The sequence below is a fragment of the Lipotes vexillifer genome, unplaced genomic scaffold, assembly GCF_000442215.2.
Source record: "Lipotes vexillifer unplaced genomic scaffold, Lipotes_vexillifer_v1.1 scaffold903, whole genome shotgun sequence".
In the NCBI taxonomy this organism is placed as follows: Eukaryota; Metazoa; Chordata; class Mammalia; order Artiodactyla; family Lipotidae; genus Lipotes; species Lipotes vexillifer.
In genome coordinates, this window is record NW_006791919.1 from 1,881,199 (window position 1) to 1,904,939 (window position 23,741).

Sequence of the window (23,741 nt, forward strand, 5' to 3'; positions counted from 1 at the left end):
GGGAAAGAGAGCCCCTTTATATAAAGGCCTAGAGGCAAAAAGAACAAGATACCCTTGAGAAACTGGAAAATACTTAATACGGTAATATAGGTAACACAGGGAATACACTAAGAGGGAGTGGCCTGAGAAGCTGGAAACCCAGGGCCAAATTCTATGAGGCCTTGTAAGTCATGTCAAGAATTTTAGATTTTATCCTAAATGCAAACAGAAGTCCTTGAAGGTCTAGGGAAAAGACTAATCAGATCTGCATTAGAAAACCCAATCAGAATGAGATAGGGATAATGTACTGTGGGAGGGGAGTCCAGGATGGTGGTTAGAGGGCTGTAGTGAAGACAGAGACTAGTGGTCTAGTCCCACACAATGGCAGATGCAACAGAGAAATACATGAATTCCTGAGATATGGCTTAGGCAACTGGGAGTTTGGTGATAACATTCACTAGAATCAGAAACTCAAGACCAGGAGGTTTGAGGAGAGAGCAGAAAGTTGATGAATTTCGTTGGGGATATATTGAGTCTGATCTGCTGCTGGTGAGACCTCCAGTAGGCAGATGCACTGACTCTGGAACCTGGGGTAAGGTCAGGGCTGGAGAGTTCCAGCCCATCAGGCCCTGAGTGAAGTGAGCCCAGGCCAGAACCCCCAGGAGCTCGAATATCTCAATATTATCTTTGATGGAGCTTGCAGAAGGAGAAAGGAGTGATCTAATCTTCTCATGTTAGGAACCAGAAGTGTAATCTCAGGCAAGAAAGTTAACCTCATTATTTCCAGTGTTCCCAGTTTTTAAATGGAGATTAAAACATAGCTTAACTGCCCAATGGAGATTTGTGGGGATTAAATTAAGTAATGCAAATAATAAAGCTTGAAAAAGTATACACTGCTATACAAATATATGGTGGCACCATTATTAGGATTATTAACCATGAGAATATTGAAAAGCTGGAAGGGGGAACTTCAAGCTCTACATGCGAAAGTTTTTAGAAAATGGACACTGCTCCATCATTAATAAAGAGAAATACAAGCATGCAATAAGAAATAACACAGATCAGTGGTCTCTCTGCAACTGGGAACATTACTCATTCCGATTTTCTCTCAATCTTTGACAGTTCATCATGGATGGGAAGACTACCGGACTAAGTAGCTATCACTTCATGACATATAAAGTAGGTTTGTACCCCAAAATATATGACTTAGAAATAAAAGTGAGAACATTCCCAAGAAAATGGTCTCTTTCACATTATGTTTGCTACAGGACTCTTGATACGTCTCTGAAGCTTTTTTCCCAGGAACCAGCTGTACCATGCTATGAGCAATTTATCTTCCTGTCATATTCTTGGCTGCTGCCATTAATCACAGTGTTCCCTTACGAGACTCTGAGTCTAAGCACTGAGAAAATAAAAGATATAGGGTGGGATGCTGTTCATGACCTAATTACTCTCATCGCATTGGTCTCCACCCCCATTCCTCCTCATCCTTTCCACCAAACACTAGCAAGTTGCTTTAAAACCACTGCTTAGCTATCTTTAAAACAACTTGTTCCAACAGATGTTCTCGGCCTCACACGTGCATTTTCCCTTTCTCTACTCACACTTTCTATATGAATAGCAGATTGTAATGCTTCTGTTTTTCTGATCCAGAGGGGAAAAGTCTACATCAAATTAGACCAGCTTTCTTTTCAACAAGCTTAGTAACAGCGTAGGTGGGTATTCTGACCCTCTTCCCTCCCCTTTCCTCACTCTGCCACCCCCAACCCACTGGAACTGCTAGCAGATGTTTCCTCTAAGTCTTTCTTTTTCAAGCCCCGATTCTCTGACTTTCTGGTCTCTATTAACAAACTTCATTTCTTTCATCCAGTTATCTCTGATTGCTTTGCACTCCCAGCCCACACAGAATGAAGAATGCTGTCACCTCTCATCTCTTTACCTAGTCTCCAGCAATTTCAGTGAACGAAGAAAACTGACAGACAAGAAATGAACAGTAACCGTCCATTTAGTCAGCTACCATCACCAGGGCTGAGGCTGGTTGTTTTACACATCCTTCCTCTCTTCTAATACTTATTATACTGGAGGCAATGACAGGGTTTATTCATAGGAGATGTTCTTGATGAAAAAGAAAAAATATCAACTGAATCCACTTATAATTAATTTTTTAAAAAATTGAGAGGAAGACAAGAGAGCCAGGGACTTTGGCTCTTGATTTTTCATCTCCTTTAACTAGTAGTCAAGCCATCTTAAATATGTTCTGTCACAGGTAGAGTATAAATAAGTCAAACTAATTTTTCTTGATTTACTGTTTATCTTCCCAACAAACCGTTTTGTTTCATTGTAAAAAATAAGTATGTCAAATGGTGATATCTTATATTTAAATACATTTTGTCACTTATATTGTTAAATTTTCTACTCAAAATGTATAATTGTTGGGCTTCCCTGGTGGCGCAGTGGTTGAGAGTCCGCCTGCCGATGCAGGGGACACGGGTTCGTGCCCCGGTCCGGGAAGATCCCACATGCCGTGGAGCGGCTGGGCCTGTGAACCATGGCCGCTGAGCCTGCGCGTCCGGAGCCTGTGCTCCGCAACGGGAGAGGCCACAACAGAGAGGCCCGTGTACCGAAGAAAAAAAAAAAGTATAATTGTTAAACTTCCTTGCATTAGAAAATAACTGTGATTCTTTCCCCCTTCTTCAAAGACTACCAATCCTGTGCACACTTTGCCCTTCTTACCATACTAGCAGGAGGAAAGGTATAATCTGGATAGTGTTTTTCACACCTAAGATGCTTTGTGAATGCTCATTAGCATCCAGGAGAGTGGTATTGCTTTGAAGTTTAGAAGTCAGGCCTAGATTTGAAGCTCTGGCTCTGCCACTGCAATGTGGAAAGCTGGGCAGGTTACCAAGCCCTTTCTGAGTCTCTCCTTGGCTGTAAATGGAAATCATAAAGCCTCCATATAGAGTAGACAAGGTCTGTGATAATTTCGAATGCCTAGCAGGGACAGGCATACAACAGGTTCAATAAAAACAGTTATTTAAAAAAAAAAAAAAAAAAAACACCAGTTATTTCTACAACTGACCCAGAGCTGGATTTGAGGCCTCTGATCAAAAAGCAAAGAATAATCGTAATCCATTTGCAGTTTAGCTGAAAGCAGATTCACACAGAAGGTTGTATTCCAGGTGGACAAGCTATTCATCTAGCCTCAGTAGGATATTCCCAAACCTCACGTACTGACATACAGGGCTAAAGAGGCTTTCCTTAGAGGCTGCATTCCAAATGACAGCTACCCTAATAAGGCCTCCTGAAGTTAGCAGGCTTTTTCCTCTGTGACTATCTCATATATTCTAGGAACTATAAAGTTCAAAATCTATTTTTTTTAATGTCTTACATGCCCTGTAGGAAGGAGCACTATTCAAGGACAAGAGATTATCCTGAGTACTTCACAACATATATACTGATATTAAACAACGACAACAACAATGACAATCAAATAAATAGTTAACTATCCTTAGGGCAGAAACAACCTACTATATAATAAGAGGAGAAAAATAAGACAAGGATTTTAAAATCTCATTCCACCCAACCCTTCACAAACATCAGGAAAATACATCATTTAGCAATAAGTAAACAACTACTGAGCTTGAACAAAGCACTAATGTTTTTTAGTGTATACTCATGCACTGAAAATGGCATACAAGAAAACGTTTTTCTTTCCTTTACACGCCTATTTTGAGTTATTTCTATTTCATCTACTGGACATGACATTTCTTTTTGTTCTCTGATCTTAAAAATGATCTTTTTAAGATTGAAAAAACTTAGCAACTTGGCATGCATGCTCATTGGCTGCTGTCAAGGATTTTGGAAAAATAAAGATGAAAAGCAAGAGAAAAAAGGACTCATTAATTTGAGCCTAGTAATTAGGAATCTTATACTGCTTTACAATGGGCTAAGCTTAAGTTTATTTTTATATTACTTTTTCTTAATAGAGAGTTAATAAGCTAAGAATCACAAAACAAATAATCAAATAAGACAAACAGTATGTTCAAAGAATTCTAAAATCTCTGTAGTTTTACTTATGACGGTCCTTTGTGTCAGCCACATATTCTGGACAAACTGGTCTCATTGTTCTCTAAACACACAGAGTATTTTCTTACCTCTGTGTCTTTACCCATGCTAGTCTTTCTTTGCAACTCCCCTCCGCCCTCCACCCCACATCCCTACCTTCTGAAATCCTATCCTTCTTTTAAAACCCAGCTCAGGTGGTATCTCCTCAATAAAGCCTCCTCTAATCTCTCCTCATGCCAGAAATTCTCCTCCTCCCCAGTAGACACACAGAAGGTAGACATAAATAAAGCACTAACGCTTGGTGAAAAATCTTCTTAGGGGAGTAGTTACCCTATACGACCAATACTAACTACCTCAGTATCAGCTTCCACCACCAAATGAACAGCTCCAGTATCTCGTATATGACTTAGAGTATACCACAAGGGAATTTAGACAGCATTTATGCCAATATTGTGTATTTTGCAAAGGATTACACAATACACTATATACATGTGTAGGTATACACACATGTATAACACACATTTTGCAGCTACTGATGCTCTGCAAAACACAAACTTTTTAAAAAACTAAGCAAAAACAAGACAAAATTAAAACAAACCAACAAAAGTAAGCTACTGCCCTAAATTCAAAGCTAAAGTCGCTATTCATTTCTGGGAAACAAAATCAAGAGTTTAGTATAAGAACATTTACAGACACCTAGGGTTGATTAGTCACTTGTCTATTTAGGAAAGGTTAGAATTGTTATTCATAGAAAAAGGAAACACTGATTATCTTAATTCTAAATCTGCAACTGTTCAAATGGCTTTGTGATGTCTAGTAAAGTAACAAACTAATCATATAGAACTATAATTCAATTATCTCTAGTGGAATATAAAGGACTAGAAGGGTCACATCTAATGCTATATCCTAACATTGTGAGCTCCTAAAAAGAAACTCACAACACTGTAACTGGATAGAAGAAACAACTTGTTTACATTTCACATCAGGGCCATTGAGAGGGTCAGAAAGACTTATCAACACAGCCTAACAAGAAAACACTACAGCTCCAAGAGTCCATGAGATTCATGATTTCAAACTTCAATGTTCACTAGTGACCCCTGAAGCTAGACAAACCAGGGCTTAAATGTGAGAACAGCTTGAGTCATGATGACATGGAGAGCCAATGGTGAGAAAGAGAGGCGGACGTAATTTCTAACCTAGCAGCTGCCTGCCTTTACTGGCCATTGGGTAGGTTTTGTACCTTCTTTCCTCTAAATCCTCCAATGGCACATGCCTTTTAGCAGTTTCTTTCTTTATCCAATTTCCCTTTCAGTGGCAGAGTCACTAACAGCTAAATCCACAGGGATACTCTCTTACTCATTATCTTGAGACGCAACAGGAGAAAACTATTTCACTAGTTAGCTCTTTCAATGGCCTTAGATCATTTCAATAAATTTTCTGAGTGGTATCTGAGGCTAACCCATCTTAAACATTATTCCAGAGCTAACAGTGAGATAGATTACAAATATAAGCACAATTTTTAAAAAGGTGCTAGTTTTGGACAACATTTTTCTCTTCTTTGAGAACCACTGCTTGGGGCTAAAGCTTTCAGAAGTCAAAGATGTTTACCCATGGCCATTCATCATTTCACCTAAAAGATTTTATTAAGTTCTATTAAGTGCAAGGCACTATTATAAACTAAGTAAAAGTAGTGGATAGACAGATAAGAGCTCTATTGTCATCTAATGGGGCAGACCAATAATAAATTAAAAATAAATATATAATAGTTTCAGAAACTGGTAAGTACTATGAAAACAAAACAAGCCAGGACAAAGAGCCTTAATGTGATGTTGGGGGTAACAGTGCCCCTTTAGAAAGGGAAGCAGGGAAGTCAGAGGAAACTCTCTGCTATGAGCTGAAGCCATGTGAAGATGTACAAAAAGATCTACAGCGGAGGAACAAACAGAGAGGGCTGAGGCACAAATGAGTTTGGCGTGTTCCAGGAACAGAAAGTCGGTCAGTGGAGCTGGGACACAGTAAGAATGGGGAAGTGTGGTAGCAGATGAGGTTAGAGATGCAAGCCAGAGTCAGATCATGCAGGGTCTTAGATGCCTCAGGAAAAAGCGTAGATTTTATTCTAGGCACAGTAGAAAGCCACTGGAAAGACTGAAGCAAGAAAAGGGATTTATGTTTTTAAAAGATTAACTCTGGCTTTGGTATAAATGAAAGATTATTACATACAAACAGATGCTACTAACAAATTACTAGTAAGAACAATTTGATGATGGAAATTTAGGGTAGTTAAACATAGCTTGTTTTCTTTAACTTGAAATTCAATAATGAATGGCTAAGAGCACCAACCCCCATCCCCCGCCCAAGAAAAAAAGGAAGGAGTTTCCTGACTTCAAATTTCTGCTCTGCTGCCGGCTGGCCTTTAAAAAAGTATTCAATCCAAATTAAGGAGCAGTCATTCTGAAACCAGTTCTGAGAGCCCTAAGAAAAACACATTTTTCTTGCTCAACTCACCTTACGACTCGCAGGTCTGAAATCAGAAGGACTGCCTCAACCATGATCCCCTGAAAGAGGCTTTTAATTACAGTAAAGTCCCCATAACTTGCAGCTACTAAATTGTCACTTCTCTCAGATATTTAATATAAAGAAATTAAACCTTAGCTCCTCTCAGTTTATTTGATAAGATGACTAATGATGTAAATAAAATTATAAAAGGAATAGTTTAACGAGTAAACAGTTTTAAATCTGTAAGAAACATCTATTTACAAATCAACCTTTGATAAACTGACTGGACATCAAGCTCATCATTGTTGTTTCCTTCTAAGAACTTTCTGAGTATCTTAGTTCAAATTACTATAGATACTTCAAAGCAACCAAATTCTATATAATTTTTAAGATTCTACAATTCACATTTTCTCACTAGGTGATGGGACCATTCCTTTTTTTTAGTTTGAACTAGTAAGCAAACATTATTAGCATAAGAAAATATAATACATAATCATACCTCCACTTTAATTCTCTTCGGGGATAATTCATCTCTTTCTCCACATTTTGATCTGAGGGGAATGGGGGAGAGAGAAAAACTTGAGAAGGTAACACATTTTTTCTAAAGGCACCTCAATCTATAAGCTTCCACTAAAACATATAACCCTGGAGCCCTGCCACCAGAAATAAGACTTCATAATGAATATTAAAATAGTGAAAAAGAGACTTTTTATCATTTCTAAATTAACGTTGGGGAAATAGGCAGACACAGTTCTATTACACATTTTAAAATTATTGCACACTACCTAAGAATGCCTCACACAGAAAGTACTCGGTAAGTATTAATGAGTACCACATATTGAAAAAGGAAAAAAATCAAGGAGGACTGTATTCCATGACACCCTTCATGGATCAGTATAATTTAGGATAAAATGAAAAAAAAATGGCCATTTAAGACGAATGCTTAAGGCTACATGAGATTAAAATGCATTTTGTCTATCAGAACTATAAATGCATTTTCCCTGCACCTAGGGATCCTTCTGCTGGGAATCTCTCCCACAGAAGCACCTACATATACATGAAATATAACTGCCAATTAAACGATGGCAAGTCATAAATTTTAAGTTATACCTCAACTTGAAAGATGTTAAAATGTGGAAAAATACACCTCAGAATCAACAAAATATGATATGTATGATGTTATTTACTGTGGTACTACTTATAATGGCAAAAGACTAGAAACAACTCAAGTATCCATCAACAGGGGACTAGTTAAATGAATCATGGTATATCCACACAAGGCAGTATCATGCAGCTGTATCAAAAAATGAGGAAGATGTGTATGTACTAATATAGCAAGATCTCCAAGACATGTTAAACTAAAAGCAAAATACAGAATAATGTAGACACATGCTACTTATTGTTTTTTCAAAAAAAAGGTATGTGAGAAAACATATTTATATTTATTTACATGTGCATAAACAAACACTAGAAGGATGAAAAAGAAATTAATAAAAACTACCTACAATGAGAAGAGGAACAGAGTAAAAAGAGACAGAAATGAGAGTACAACTATTTTGCATTAGCTTTATACATAGTTTTGGCTTTAAAATAATGTAAAAGTCTTGTGTATTTTTAAATGATTTAACTTTAAAAATATATAAATGTAAATAAATACTACAAAAAATAACTAAAAGTTGTTGAAAGCAGTCGCCTCTGGGTCATAGTATTCAGAAAGAAGGGGGATGGAGCAGGGGAACTGCTGAGTTTCGTGATAAGCCTTGTGTACTATGTGACTTCATAAATCATGTACACGTACTACTTTGATTAAAGAAAATTATTTAAGTAAAGCAGTCAGAAAGAAAATATTGTATAATACAGTGAAGAAAACAAAGTCACAAAAATCAGCTCTTGATCACTCAACTCAGAATCTTGTAAATAATCCTATAATATTGCTGTATATTCTTATCCTGTTCATTTATTTTGCATAATTTTACTTGTTCCCAGTTTGTAAGTATATGGGCTCTTGAGATAGGACAGACAACAAAGCTGCTGTGAGCTGGGGAAAATAATGGTGATGACAGCAAGTGCCTGTATCGGTGGTTTTCAAACTTGAATATACACAAGAATCATAGGAGATGCTTGTGAATGTTTGGACTCTAAGGCTCCATCCCCAGAAAATGTGATTTATTAGAGCTGGAAAAGGTGCTCAGGATGTGTTGTTTTTTTTTTTAACACACACTCAGTCACACTAATGCATCTCCTCCGAGAAGCAGTGGCAAGCACAACTGATGGTGCACTGGAAATCAGGGTCCATGTGGAATTAGTGAACAAAATCAAAATGGTCTGCTATCTATAGACAATGCTTAGGCTTCAAGTGAGGATAAGATGAAGAATAATAAGGTATGTTTACATTAAATTTTTAAATCACCACTGCTTTTCAACATGGGGTTTTTTATTTCAAACACATGTTCCATATTGCCCTTGCTAATAACCTAGTATTTTCCAATTTTCCTTTAAATACTGGGCAATGGAGTCTTTTTATCTATTCAGCTAATCTCATTAGATCGCAGACACCTTGCAAAAGGAAACACGTTGCTTCCGCAGAGAGTTCAACAAGTTCATGTAGTTGGTGGGGTATACAAATAGGTCTATAAATGATGACTAACTAAATCCCATCATCACACTCAAAATCAAAGAAAGCATCTGTGTGAGAGAAGAATGTCGAGAACCACACCAAACCAATGCTATAGTCCTAGGGAACTATCTTTCAAAAGACAATAAAAGAGGAATAAACAAATCAATGAAAACCACTTCAGCAATGCTTTGAAAGGTCACTTCACTGTTTAATCTTATAGAACTATAATCACACTTCAACTTTTTCAGATATGCTTATATTCTATCAACGGATGGTGTTTCAAGCTCTACTTCCAACAAACGATGCAAAAATACTGCCAATTAGTTAAACACTTACTTGGTGGTTCTGTAAGTATATTTATAGGTGACTTCTCGAGAAATCTGCCTAGCCAGGGCAAAAAGTTCATCTCTTCTTGTCAGTAGAGCATTATCCTTCACACAAAGCTGAGCAGCAGCTTCATTAACAGTGAGCTGCATGTTCAAAGCAAAGTTTTAAAAATTATAAACATTTTTATTTCATCAATACAGAAAATGTTTCACTTAAGAATATAAGAAGTCACATCATTATATAATGAAATCATAATTTATGAAAATCAGGATAGCCTTTACTCCTAATTAGTCCTATTGCCTAATTTCAGAAGCAAATCAAGTTATCTACATCTCTCAGAACTCGAACTAATCAAAATAGTCATCTTGGTTTTATTTATTTATATGCTTTATTTATTTTTGTTTAAGTAGGAGAGTTTATAGAAAATAAGCAAAATAAAAAGTTTAAAAATGTTCTGCATCTTATTTTGCTTATGAGAAACCAAGGGATATGATTTTATGATATGTATACATGGTCTTAAAGATATATATATATATTTTGTGCGGTACACGGGCCTCTTACTGTTGTGGCCTCTCTCGTTGTGGAGCACAGGCTCCGGACGCACAGGCTCTGCGGCCATGGCTCACGGGCCCAGCCGCTCTGCGGCATGTGGGATCTTCCCGGATCGGGGCACGAACCCATGTCCCCTGCATCGGCAGGCGGACTCTCAACCACTGCGCCACCAGGGAAGCCCCAGATATTTTTTTTAATGTGAACTGACATGAAAATTCTTAGGAAGAAATAAAAAACGGTTTTAGTTAAGTATTTATAAAATCAGCAAAAGATAGCATTATCATAAATGAGGGTTATAATGGAAAATCAAGGTCTTGGAGTCACTAAATCTCTAAGATTCATCTAATTCTACTCTTTCATCTAAGTGCTAAATATTGCCAATATAGAGTTGCTAGTTGACCAAACACCTGTACTAACATTTAAAATATCAAAGGTTATCTTTGATAACTTTTGAAAAACTGAAAATCTATAATTTGCTTACTAGACTACAAAATGTTTTTCACATAAGTTTGTCAACTTAAATAGATGTAAGGTACTGCCAAGAGGTATATCAGGCTTTTTTAAAAAGCAAGAAACATACTCATTCCAGGCATGACTGACGGCAAACTGATGGGATTTGATGGCAGAGAGACCTAGGATGAGTCTTGCTCCATCACTTAACAGCTGTGTGATTCTGGACATGTAAAAACTTCTCAGAGCCTCAATTTTCTCAGAGGCAAAATGGGATAATATCACTACCTCCAAGGACTGTAACAAGAAGTAAGTGAGAAGACAGCTGGCACAAAGTTGTTGTTAGTATTAGTTCTTGTTTTCCTTTGACAAAGAATCAGGCATTTACCCTTCTCCCTACCCAGTTATCCCACTTTATTCACAGTTTTTCTTATTTAAAATTTTTGAAAATACAGAGAAGCAAAAGAAAATGAATGCAGCATGCAGTCCTTCCATCCAGAATGACTATTAATATTTTAATGCATATTATTCCAATATTTCTCTGTGTACATATATACATGTGAATGTAGACGTGTAACTTCCTTTCCTTCACTTATGTATGCTGCAGTTTTTACTTTTTCATATATTAAGGCAGAGACTTGGCTTGTTTACATCAGTATCTGGCATGGTTAGTAAGCTTAATAAACACTGATTGACCGATGAATGAATTTAAATATCCTGTACAATGTAATTTTTACTACCTAGACATATAATATTACATTGTAGAAAATAGCAATACATTATTTAAATCAACCTCACTCTGGACATTACCCTCATTTTTCATGTACTACAAAGAAAGCTGCAAAGAGCATTCTTAAATGTGCATCTTTACACACATATTCAGTTATTTACTTGGAATAAATTAGTACAAAGAGACTTCTTGGTCACAGAATATACTAAATTTTAAGAGATTTACATATTTTATCAAATTACTCTCCAAAAAAATTGTTTCAAATCTTAATGCTACCAACAATTATACGAAGAGTTCATTTCCCAGAATCTTGACCAACACTGGCTGTTATCTAAAAGCTTTACCAATCTGATGTATTTTCAATGACTTTTGGTTATAATTTGCATTTCTTTGGCTATAACACTGAAATTTTTATGTTTTTGACTTATTTTAAAATCTGCTTGCTCATGGTAGCTGCCTGTTTCTTCTATTGCACTATTTTGTTTCTTAGGGACTTAAGGAATTCGTTATGTGTGAAGAGCATTAACTCTTCATCATATGTAGTGGTTTTGTTTTTTTAGTTTTTCATAGTTTGTCATTAGCCCTATAGTTTTGTCTTGAGTGCTATGCACAGAAGCTCCCTTCTTACCCTAATACATATAAGTGTTCTCCTATAATTTAGTCTAATGGTTTTATTTTTTCCCACATATTTACTCCATCTAGAATGTGTTATGGTATGCAGTATATGGTATGATATAGGTATCTAATATCCTCCTCCCCAGATTTCCAACTGTAGGTTACACTGGCTTATTCTCAAATACAGGCATACCTCATTTTATTGTGCTTCGCTTTATTGCACTTTGCAGATACTAATTTTTTACAAATTGAAGGTCTGTGTTATCAGATGATGGTTAGCATTTTTTTAGCAATAAAATATTTTTTAATTAAGGTATGTACATTTTTTTTAGACATAATGCTGCTGCACACAATACACTACAGTATAGTGTAAATATAACTTTTATATGCACTGGGAAACCAAAAAAAATCTGTGTGTCTCACTTTATTGTGGTGGTTTGGAACCAAACCTGCAATATCACCAATATGCTTGTAATGTGGCTACTGGCAACAAGGTTACAATAAGCCCAGGCTTCTTATTTTAAACCCATAACTGAATATAAAAACATAATAGGAGGAATTTATTTTCAGCTTTCTCCCCTCCTCCTAAAGAATCCTCAGTAGATCAATTTCTTCCCTAAGTGCTTTTGACAGGCATAATGTTACAGGAGTTAAAAGTAAAATATACTTCAAAGAATAATCTCCTAAATAAATTAACTTCAATTTCAGCCTAGCAGTAGCTACAATGACCTTGAAAGATCCTTCTCAAGTTGCTTTTTATGTAGCTGTTTCTTTTTTGTACTCATAAATCTAAATTAGTATAGGGAAATTCTGATTGTCAGTAAGATATTTTAATTGACAACATTCAGAGGTACCAGCTCATTCATAACTGCAGAAAATAAAACAATATTCTAGTATTCCTTCCATCATCCTATCAGAAACCAAGAAAAAAAAACATAACACAATCTTTGTTATTGAATTCAGGCTCCAACAGACCGAAAAACTATACTGAACTCTCCAGGCCCTCAGAGAGCCTTCTGGTAGAAAAACTGAGGCTGGAGAAATAATCATAGCTCACCCCAAGATGAAACATGAAGCTGATTCATCAAGCTTTCCCCTAAAAAATGTATTTCTCAATTTCATGCTCCCAGTTGCTAATAATTAAATCAATAACTATTATGATATATTTTAAATAGAAAAATGATACAACTACTCTAAAACCAGTAGTCATTCACTGCAGCACCAAGCTAGCTTTTCAAAAGTTTTAAGTTTCTGATTTTGTTAAAAGTATAAAATAAGATATTCTCCCTCACTGGTTTACTTACTTCCTCCACTTCCTCCTTTCGTGGCTAAAAATACCAAAATTCCATTCATATCTTCATGTAAAAGATTTCTTAAAGTTAGCTTTCTATTATTTTTAACTAGATTTTAAAACTTTCTCTACTGGTAGTTATAATCTTTAACAATCAAACGATTGTGACTTTCATTTAAGTTTCAACTAAGTGTTAGCATAAAAATACTACATGAATGCTGTGTGATAGGGATGTGTGATAGGGAGGCTCTAAAGGCAATCAAGACTTCGATTTCTAGCACAGGGAGGGCTAGGTACCGTGACCGGCCCCTCTCACATTTCTCACAGGAAAAATGTTGGCTAAAATAGAAGGAAAAAATATCTTAAATGCATCACTAAGCCAGCAAGACAGTAAGAACAATTCAGGCCAAAATGAATGAAGACAGTATCTCAAAGGAGTAAGTTGAGGACAGTTGCTAAACCAGATGAACTTCAAGCTTTACACCCTCATTGGGCTGGTGAGTGTGGGAAGAGAATAACAGGAAAAGCCGAGTATCCATCAAAGGTGAGGCTGAGGAGTCTACGAAAAACAATACGAAAGTACTACAGCCTGATGCAAGACAGAATTAGAAATTACCCATACCCCACAGGAGAATGCAAGGAGAATTACCTGTCTTTAACCTTGTTACTAAATGGGAGAGAACAGAAGATACTCTCCTGAGATTTCATAACCCCAAATCAGCTCTTCACATGGATTTTCAGCCCTAATTCACACTAAACAGCCTGAGAATTAATTTTCATAGGGTCCCAGAGTTGTTATGTGCAGAGTACAGGTGCCTGGTAGAAGCAAAAACAGCTTCTAGGAGAATCCATTTTCTTCCTAGGCCTCAAAACATTTCCACAGTTCCAAGAAATATGAGTTCATAGACAGAAATCATAAAACATCCAAAGAAACAAGGAACCAAAAGTAAAAACCAGCAGAAACAACAGACAGCAGAAACAGACCATCAAAGATTTCATTTAAAGAAATAAAAGGAGTTGAAAATATGACTAAAGAGTAATATAGTAAAAATGACTAAGAAAAATTGAGAAGTCAGAAGGAGAGAAGAAATTGGGGCACGGTAAAACAGAAGATTTCAAAAGCAGACAATAGTCAGATAACTACTGGCTTCTAAACACAACAATGAAAGATGAAGGCCAAAGAAATGATATCTTCAATTACTAACAGAAAATAACTGATAATATAGAATTTGATATCCAGAATAAGTAGCAATTAAGAATGAGGGCAAAATAAAGATATTTTCCAATGGGGTGAGGAAGGACAGAGTTTGCTATCAGTAGGCCTTCATTAAGAAAATTCTACATAATGCACTTCAGGCTAAAGGACACTAATTCCAGATGGTGAATCTGAGATATAAAGAGGAGGAAGGGAAGAAATACAAAATAAAATAAAGGAAATAAATTCAAAACATCAGTCATTATGTAAATGGACCAAATGTTGCAGTTAAAAGACAAGGAATGTAAGAAAATTTTTTAAAAGTCCAGTTATTGGTATTTACAAGAGATGTATCTAAAACATGGATTCAGAAAGACTGAAAGTAAAAGGATGGAAAAAAGAAGTAACAAGAAATTACTAACAAGAAGAAAGCATATGTATTTATATTAATATCAAACAAAAAAGTTTTTTAAGACAAAATGCAGTATTAAAGATTAATAAGGTTGCTGCATAATACATAGAGAAATAGACAACTCCACAATCAGAGTAGGTGATTTTAACACACAACTCTTAGCTACTGATAGAGCAAGCAGACCAAAAAAAAAAAAAAAAAAAAACAGTCTATAGAAGGTTTGAAAAACAGAGTTAATAAGCTTGTTAAAACAGACATATACAGAACACTCTACCAACAACTGCAGAAGCACATTAAAAACACTGACCACATACTGGGCCATAACTCATATCTCAACAAATTTTAAAGGGCTAGCATCATACAAACCATGTTCTCTGACCACAATGTAATTCAGTTAGAAATCACTGGGAAAAAGAATAAAGGAAAAACCCCCTCATATTAGGAAATGAAAAAAACTTCTTAATAACTCATGGATCAGAAATCATAAATAAAAAGAGAAATAATCGGAATTAAAAAATAATAAAATAACCACATATCAAAACTTTGGGAATAATGCTAATTCAATACATAGCGAGAATTTATGGCCTTCACTCCTTACATGAGAAAAGAAGAACAGCTGAACATTAATGAACTCAGGACGAAATATAAGTTAGAACAATCAAATAAACTGTAAGAAAGTAGATGTAAACACAAACACAGCACAACTAAAAATATCAATTAAGCCAAAAGTCCTTCCTCAAAAAGAAGTTGGAAAGCTTTTCTGTAAAAGGTCAGATAGTAAATATTTTAGGCTTTATAGGCCAGTCTGTGTTACAACTACCCAATGCTACATCATAGCTCAAAAGTAGCCACAGATAATACATAAACAAATAGGCATGGATGTATTCCAATAAAAGTTTATGTGCAAAATCGGGAGGTGGGCTAGATTTTGCTCACAGCCTCTAGTTTGCAGATCCCTGAAAAGATTAATATAGTTGACAAACCTCCGGCAAGACTGATCAGGGAAAAAGAGACAAATGTACAAACAATATTAGGTCTTAAAAACGATGAACGACTTTATGCCAATATGTTTGAAAACTTAGATGAAATGGACAAATTCTCAGAAAAATGTGACTTATCAAAAGTGACTCAAGAAGAAAGACTACCCTAATAGTCCTATAACCCACTTTTTTAAATGATCAAAAGGGAATGTCCAACATTTCTTTTCAAGTATTAGATGTTGAAATTGATCCACTCAAGCTGAGAGTTCGGAATTCAGCATCATAACTCACTAGTAATATGTTCAGGTCTAAGAGGTTCCCGGATTTGGCATTCCCCCTCTCTCAGAAGTAAGACTGTTGGGCTTCTCTGAAACACTCAGCCTTGCCTTCTCAACACTACAGTGGTAACTGACCTAAACTTGGCATCACCATGTATTCTGTGGGCCTAGATCCTTATGTTAGTAACCTGCTTAGCACTCCAGTTCCTGTGGCATTTCCACTAGGTCTACAACTTACCCACTAACTCCACATTCTCCTCTTCCCCTTCTTATCTTTGAGTTCCACAGCTCTTCGGCTGGATGTTGCTATCTGCTGACAAATATTCTATTGATATAATGTCGACTTGTCTATGTGCTTTTATTTCTGAATATTACAAGCCCCTACATTCTCCACGGCCCTGCTATTCTCAACTTTCAGTTTCTCTCTCTTTATCCATTCATTGCTTTAAGATTTGATGCATACTGCTTACCTAGTTTACCAAATACTCTGCCAACACATCTTTGGACAGACGGAACTCTGCCTGCCTGGACTTCCTTCTAGTACTGCTTCTGGGTTTGTCCCTTAGCACCTGTCCCACACCAATAACTAGGCCTCAGCTCCTCACACCATCTTCATGGTCTGACTCCTATGACCAGGCCATACCTAGCCATGTCCTAAGACCATCACTGATTCTCTAGCTTAAAAACAGTGTGTATAACAATGATTCATTCTACAGTTCTTTACTGTAAAATGTAAAGAATTATACAATATATTTACAATGTATACTTGGAAACAAGTATAAAAATGCATATAAGAATAAGAGGGCTTCCCTGGTGGCGCAGTGGTTGAGAGTCCGCCTGCCGATGCAGGGGACACGGGTTCGTGCCCTGGTCCGGGAAGATCCCACATGCCATGGAGTGGGTGGGTGCGTGAGCGATGGCCGCTGAGTCTGCGCGTCTGGAGCCTGTGCTCCGCAACGGGAGAGGCCACAACAGTGAGAGGCCCGCGTACCGCAAAAAAAAAAAAAGAATAAGAATTTTATATGCTTGTGAGTTGAAAAAATTTTTTCAGGTATAGGTAACTTCCTGATTTTCATCTGCTCGTGACCTACTTGTATGTCTTGAAAGAGAGTGTTCAGTGTTTATATGAAGAAAACTCAGAAATACTACCAAAAGTGAATTAAGAATAAGTCACATATTTCCTTATTAAGAAACTGAGGACAAATTAGTAACATTCTTTAATCTTAGGAATTTGGAAAAACTCAAAAATCTTTCTCTCATTGTAAATAGTCAAATGAAAAAATGTGAAATTATCACAAGTGCACCTAAAAGGTACACTTGACAGTACCTTCTTTCTTCTAATTCCCTCAGGATTTTGTGATTTCCACCAAACTCTTGAATGGTTACAAGTTTGAAGAAAGTGTCCTGATTCATAAACTTCTATCCTAAACTATATTATTAGACCAGACTCACATACTTGAGTTACAAATAATAAGTGGTCTAAGTTAAGCTTCACAAGCCACACTTTCCAAAACCCCCAACCCCACATCTCAGCCGCTGGCATTCATTTTGACTGTTCCCTTATTTTGGGAAACCCACAATGGTCTCATTACTTAAATACCACCTGTGCCTATTTATCCAAAGAAGCAAAGAGCCCCTTAGCAAAAGCAAAGTGTGAAATAATTCACTTTGGATTTTTTTAAAGTAGGTTAGGATTTTTTAAGTGAGGTTGATAGGCTTTATTAAAGTCATCTCTTTAACACACTTTTGCTTTAATAAAAAGACAGGCCCTTGACTATGTTTCATCTGCTCTGTTTTAAAAATTATATGAAAACTGGACTATAGCATGAACCTAAAACTGCCAGCATGTTTTGCCCTTTGTTTCCTATTACTGACAACCTTGTAGTAGATTTCTCTATTGGTTCATAGGTAATGAAAGTGTCAAAGTGTATCCTAATTATAATGCTACCTGTATTTTCTAGATCTACTCACAAGTTCTTGTGAGTCCATTATTGTATGGCAACAATATATAACAATTACAAAAGGACATGCCCAAAATAGATCAAATCACAGAATCCCCTGTGACTAATTTTGCTAACCACTTCTCTGATATTAAGCACCAGTATCCATTCATATCTAAAATGATTTATTTTAAAATATCAGATGGTGAAATTGCTGAAGACAAGATTAATATACAAAAATCGGCCAGTGATAGTAATTTTAAAAAGCAGGAAAAAATTTCATTTATGATTATACACTTTATATCTTATATACCTGTATATATATGCAAAATAAATGTATGTTTATGATACAGACATTTAATATACATATAAAATACACAGTATTTGACCTAACACGAAATGTGCAAAACCTATGAATAAAGAACTAAGAAATTACTGAGGAATATAAAAGATCTAAGTAAACACATATACTATATTACTGTACAGGAGTTTTCATTATTGTAAATATATCATTTTTTTCCAAATTAATCTATACCTTTAAGGCATTTCTAATCAAAACACCAACAGAAATTTTGGGGAAATTTGACAAATGCATTAAAAATTTCATTTGGAAGGAGAAATATGTAAGATTACCTAAAAAAACAGAGGCTGCAGGACAGTACTATAGAAGGGGCACTTGCCTTTCCATATATTAAAATACATTATTTAGCTACAGTAATTAACCTAACTCTATACTGGTGAAGGAATAGAGAATTAGACAAATGAAGTCACACAGGACAAGATCAATGAATATTACTATATAAAATTAAACTTCCACACGGCAACCAGTCTGAAAGGTCAAAGGACAAATGATAATCTGGGAAAATGTTTACAACATAAGACAAAGGTTAATATCCTTAAAATATAAAAAGTTCTTACCAATATTTTAAAGGTTAGACAAAACAACCAAACAACTCCAACATTAAAACAAAGGATATGAATATAAAATTGGATGTCTGTTAAACATAAGAAAAGATACTCATACTCACTAAGGAAAGTTAATCTGAGCAATGATAATTTTTTCATCTCTTAGACTGACAAAGATTAAAAATGATAAATGCAAGAGAGTGGAAAAATGGACACTTGCATACAACGATAGTGAAAAATGTAAATTGCTGTAGCTTCTTTAGAAGGCAATTTAGCAGTATCTGCTAAAATATTAAATCTACTTATTCTTTGATCCCATAATTTTACATGTCGGGACTCTATTCTATAGGAAAACATGCACAAGTCTGTAAAGATATATATGTGTAATGTTCACGTCCTACCATATATAAAATTTTAAAAATGGAAACAACTTAAGTGACATCAAAAAGTGAATGGTTAAGATAATTAACAGCACATTCATATTGTGAAATATAATATAACCCATAAATGAATAAGGTAGCTCTATATGTAATCACTTAAAAAATATATCTAATAGTACACTGTACTTTGAGTATATTGTTAAGTTTAAAAAAAAAAGAATTTGGAGGAGGAGTGTACAAAATATGATCCCACATTTGTATAGGTAAAGAAAAGAATCTGAATGTTTACAGATTCAATTATTTCACATCCTTTTGTAATGACTGAATACTTTTTCAATAAATATATAATATTTTTTGTGTTAAAGTATAAGTCTGGGGGGGAAGATCTAATGTTTCTAACGTGAAATACTGCATTCAACTGAACATTTTTTTCAAGGAGAGTTTCTCTTTCTTCTAACGGAAAAATGGCTATAAATTTTAGCTATGAAATCATTTTTTAACTTTTGAAATGCATTTATTTTTCAAGCATTTATTGGGTACATTAGATTCTGAGGATATAAAAATGAATGAGACATTATCTCTGCCTTGAAGAATCCCAAAGTATACTGTGAGGAATAGACCAGTATATATATAAGTACAATAAAGTGTTGAAGTTACTGTGACAGAAGTGTATATTACACAGGGATAAAAATGGAAAGGAAAGGTCACTTGGGGGAAAACATATCAAAAAAGACTTAAGCTTATGCTTGAGTCTTAAGGTCTTAAAGATGCTTGAGTCTTAAATATGATGTGTTGGCCAGATAGACAAGAAAAAGGGAGTATATGAGAAAGACACATACGTATATGCATTCTTCTGCTTAAGCAAAGTATTTCTGAATAGAGTGCTACAAAAATAAAATGAGAATTTTTAATGCCAAATGTCAAACCAAAACAATATTCAAAGCTATAATAATTCTTCTAACATTCATCTAAATTTTGTTTTCTATGCTAGCTGAAAATCACTTTAAGTTGTGGTTATTGTTTACAAATTTTTTTTCTAAAAAAAGTCTACAAAAAAGATTTTTGTTCTACTTAAAATCTCATTTTATTTCTTAATTAAAAGACAAACTGCCTTGTACATGCAAAGACTTTATGCTTTCACTGCTTAAATTCTGATATTTTTCTGAAAGTCACCCTACACTGTAGTTCCAAAGCTCAACATGTTTGAATTCAACACAAAAATACCCTAACACACACAACAGATATGGTCTATTTTCACTAAACAGTTACATTTTGCTAAACCTAAATGTCTTTAATACTTCTTTCAGGTAATGTATCTCCTTAGCTGCAAACTATTACCAAATTAATCTCTAAGAGACACAACACACCACATATGCACAAAGAAAAAGGTGGGCTTTTTACCTCATGAAGCGTGAGATGTTTCCCATCCTTTCTCTTGGAGTCAAATCTGCCATATATTGCACTATATTTTCGAATTTCCTCTTCTTTGTGTGGATCATCATCACTCATCTCAAAAATGTGACCAATCATTTTGGCCAACTTCTTGTTGGTTTTTAGCAGCTCTTTCACTTCGTTTAAGTCACTTTTCGGCAGCGTGGGGGCCATTCGTTCCACACACTCGGCTACAGAGAGCGCGGCAGCAGCATCCAGCGCCTCGCTACTTTCTTTTGGGGAAGCTGGAGAGCCGAGGTCAGCTGGGGAGAGGCTGTGCTCGCTCTCAGTGGCATGGTGGCCTTGCCAGAGTCGGGACTCACTGATACTCTGCAGCGCTAAGCTCCCCACCACGTCTGATTTCCCCTGTCCCAAGCTCTGCACACAGGTGGTGGCAGCACACTTGGGGATTTTTAAATGAGGTTCTCGGGCATTGCTGTTCCTTTCATAACTGCTGCAGGATATTCCCAGCCAGGTTGGTGATCCCTCTGGTAATTTATAGATGGGTATGCTACTGACAGGCAGGGACGTCAGCGGCTGATTGAAAAGGCCAGGGTTTGTAACCCAGTCTCTCAAAGCCTTCTGTAGCCTCCTAACATGAAGGGGCTTGCTAGCCATGCCCACGAGTGCCATGATTTCCAAGAATTCCTCCTCTCCAGCTTCACAGAGTTGCTGGACATCATCACCACCTTGTTGGATAAAGGCATCAAAATAAGAAAGCAGATTGGCTTTTTGTAATATTCTGTACAGCTGCAACTCCCCCAGGGTCCTGGGTAGGGCCGCAGCCATTACTGTGGATGGGCTTAACCTGCAAAAAGAAGAGGACATACTCATCACACTTGCTCCAAACTTCTTAAGCCTATTTGTTAGATACTATAGGATTTAAGAGTTCAGTATGGGAAGAATAAAAAACAAGCAGCATTTGCATAGCAACTGACTGTTAAGGAAGCATTCTCTCTATGCCTAAGTTATCTTATTTTACTCTCCTATCAACCTTAATGGTCAATATTCAGTAATAGTTTCCATTTTAAAGAAAAAATATAAAGACTCAAAGAAGATAAGTAATTCGCCTGAGATCTCACAACTAGCTAAGCAGAAGTCTAGGGACTCAAACCAAGGCTCACAGGGCTCTATATCCCATATTTTTGACTATTCACTTTGCTGCTTCCATGGTGTGGACACAGAGGCAAAGTGAAGGATAATCAAATTCCGAAGGGGGTAAGAGGTATACTATGCTACCATGCACTGAATACTTATTTTGTGTCACACTGTATGACAAACACTTTATATTATGTCTAATCCTCACAATAGCCCTGTGAGATAGGTATAGTTAATTCCCATTTTATAAAAAAAAAAGTAGCAAGATTAGTCTGGCAGGCAGAGGATGAGAGATTTCAGTATGAACTGGAGTTGATAAGATAGAAGGTGGTATATTTAGGAACTGAGAAAAAAAGAGGCAGGAAAAATTCAGACAAGACTTGGTGATCACTTAGATGTAAGTGATGAAAAGGAGAGGAAATGTCTAGAACTGCAACAGGCATTGGGGATACAGAAAATCAGGGATGATGGAATTCCCTTTCAAACACATGGCACTTGAACATGGCACAAGGTAGAATGCTTAAGTAGAACTGTCCTGTGTGCGAAATAACAGACTGGAGCCTAAGTGTGTCTCAGGGTTACAGACAGAGGATGAAGCCAAGGAGGGTGGAAGATCCCTCCAAAGAAGCAGCAGAGAGCCTAAGACAGAGACAAGGAACTAATACTTTTTAGAGCTCAAGTGAGGCAGAGAAGTCTGCCTTTAAAGAGACAGAACAAGACCCAGCAAAGCACTGCTTGGCCTCTTAGCAGCCTTTAAAAGTTATTCACAGTTGCCTGGAGACCTTCCACAGACAAAGAGGAGTTGGCCAAGTACTTCCATTTAAGAGAAACAAACTTGTAATCAATGCACCTTTAGGATTAAAAGGACCCTATAGCCCTCTAAGGGCAAAAATTATAGTAGGCCAAAAGAATACATACACCAAAGGAAAGTGAAAGCTCCACTCTCAACTCAGAAAGTAAGGAGCAATTGTTAACTGCGAGATAAGACAAGCAGAGGAATATTAGGAACACCAGATCACCACATTTGGGATTTCTGCTTTATGCCATCAACCAGAATTCTACCCAAAATTCCAGTTTCAGTCATCCCATCCAAGGAGAATGCACTTCCCTACCACCCTAAGGACTGACTCCTGGGAAGCCCCCATCTCCTGGAACCTCTGTGTCATCCACAATCTGCTCTAATCAATTACTGACCTCCTCAAATTTTATGGTTCTTTATTTTTTAAGGGCATTGCCAGGTGACCTGATGACTTCCCAAGATACATAAAAAAAGACTGAATCTGAGCCCACTAAACGTCTGCTGACAGCCAAGAAATCATGTGGGGTGCTTCTGAAAAAATATAATTTCCTAGGTCCTTGGGTTGCATCTCAGCAGACCCTCATGATTTGGCAAATTTGGCAAAACTACACTAGAGGATCCCTATTTAGTACACTCTCTGGGCACCATGAACTCCTACAGGTTTGAGACCATCGTCATGTTCATACCACCTCAGTTCTCTGGAAAAAACATTCCTGCATCTTCTGAATCACCCATAGGAGGATCTGCTTTGTCCTCCCACTCCAGGGGAGACTTTCTGGGGAGAGAATCTATCATCCAGCTGGACACTAACCCACAAAAACAAGCTCTTGGGAGTTACAGACACAAGTTAAAGTCTGTATTGAACAACCAAATGGAAGGGTTTCTAGAAAGTGTCTGAGGTAGAGGAAAGGAAACCTACTTTCCCGTCATACACCTAATGCAATAGCTCCACAGGCTTTCAACTCGAGTATACACACAAAACAATATCTATACACATGCATAAAGATATATGTATGCACATACACACACAAAATCATTTTTATAAGAGGACTGTAACCTTGCAAGATTTATGGTGTCATCAATTATCTCACCATATATACTCCCCCAAATTATGGAATAAAGTAAAAATTACATGAGAAAATCTAGAACAGATTTCTTGAATCTTTTTATGAGCAATAAGAGAACAAAGAATATATGATG

General features: G+C 36.4%; 1 protein-coding gene across 3 annotated transcripts in view; it reads right to left on the bottom strand.

The window, feature by feature from the left end:
• The window catches only part of NAB1 (NGFI-A binding protein 1), a 43,575-nt gene that overhangs the window by 12,239 nt on the left and 7,595 nt on the right, over positions 1-23,741 (bottom strand). Inside the window, exons 2-4 of one of the 3 annotated variants that reach the window (XM_007464963.1) lie at positions 20,615-21,452; positions 9,494-9,627; positions 7,040-7,091 (exon numbers count right to left, since the gene is read on the bottom strand). In XM_007464963.1, coding sequence (XP_007465025.1) covers positions 7,040-7,091; positions 9,494-9,627; positions 20,615-21,433 — 1,005 coding nt within the window. In that variant the 5' untranslated portion in view covers positions 21,434-21,452. Of the gene's footprint in view, positions 1-7,039; positions 7,092-9,493; positions 9,628-20,614; positions 21,453-23,741 lie in introns of those variants that run through there. The other 2 variants (XM_007464965.1, XM_007464964.1) reach the window with 2 other exon arrangements.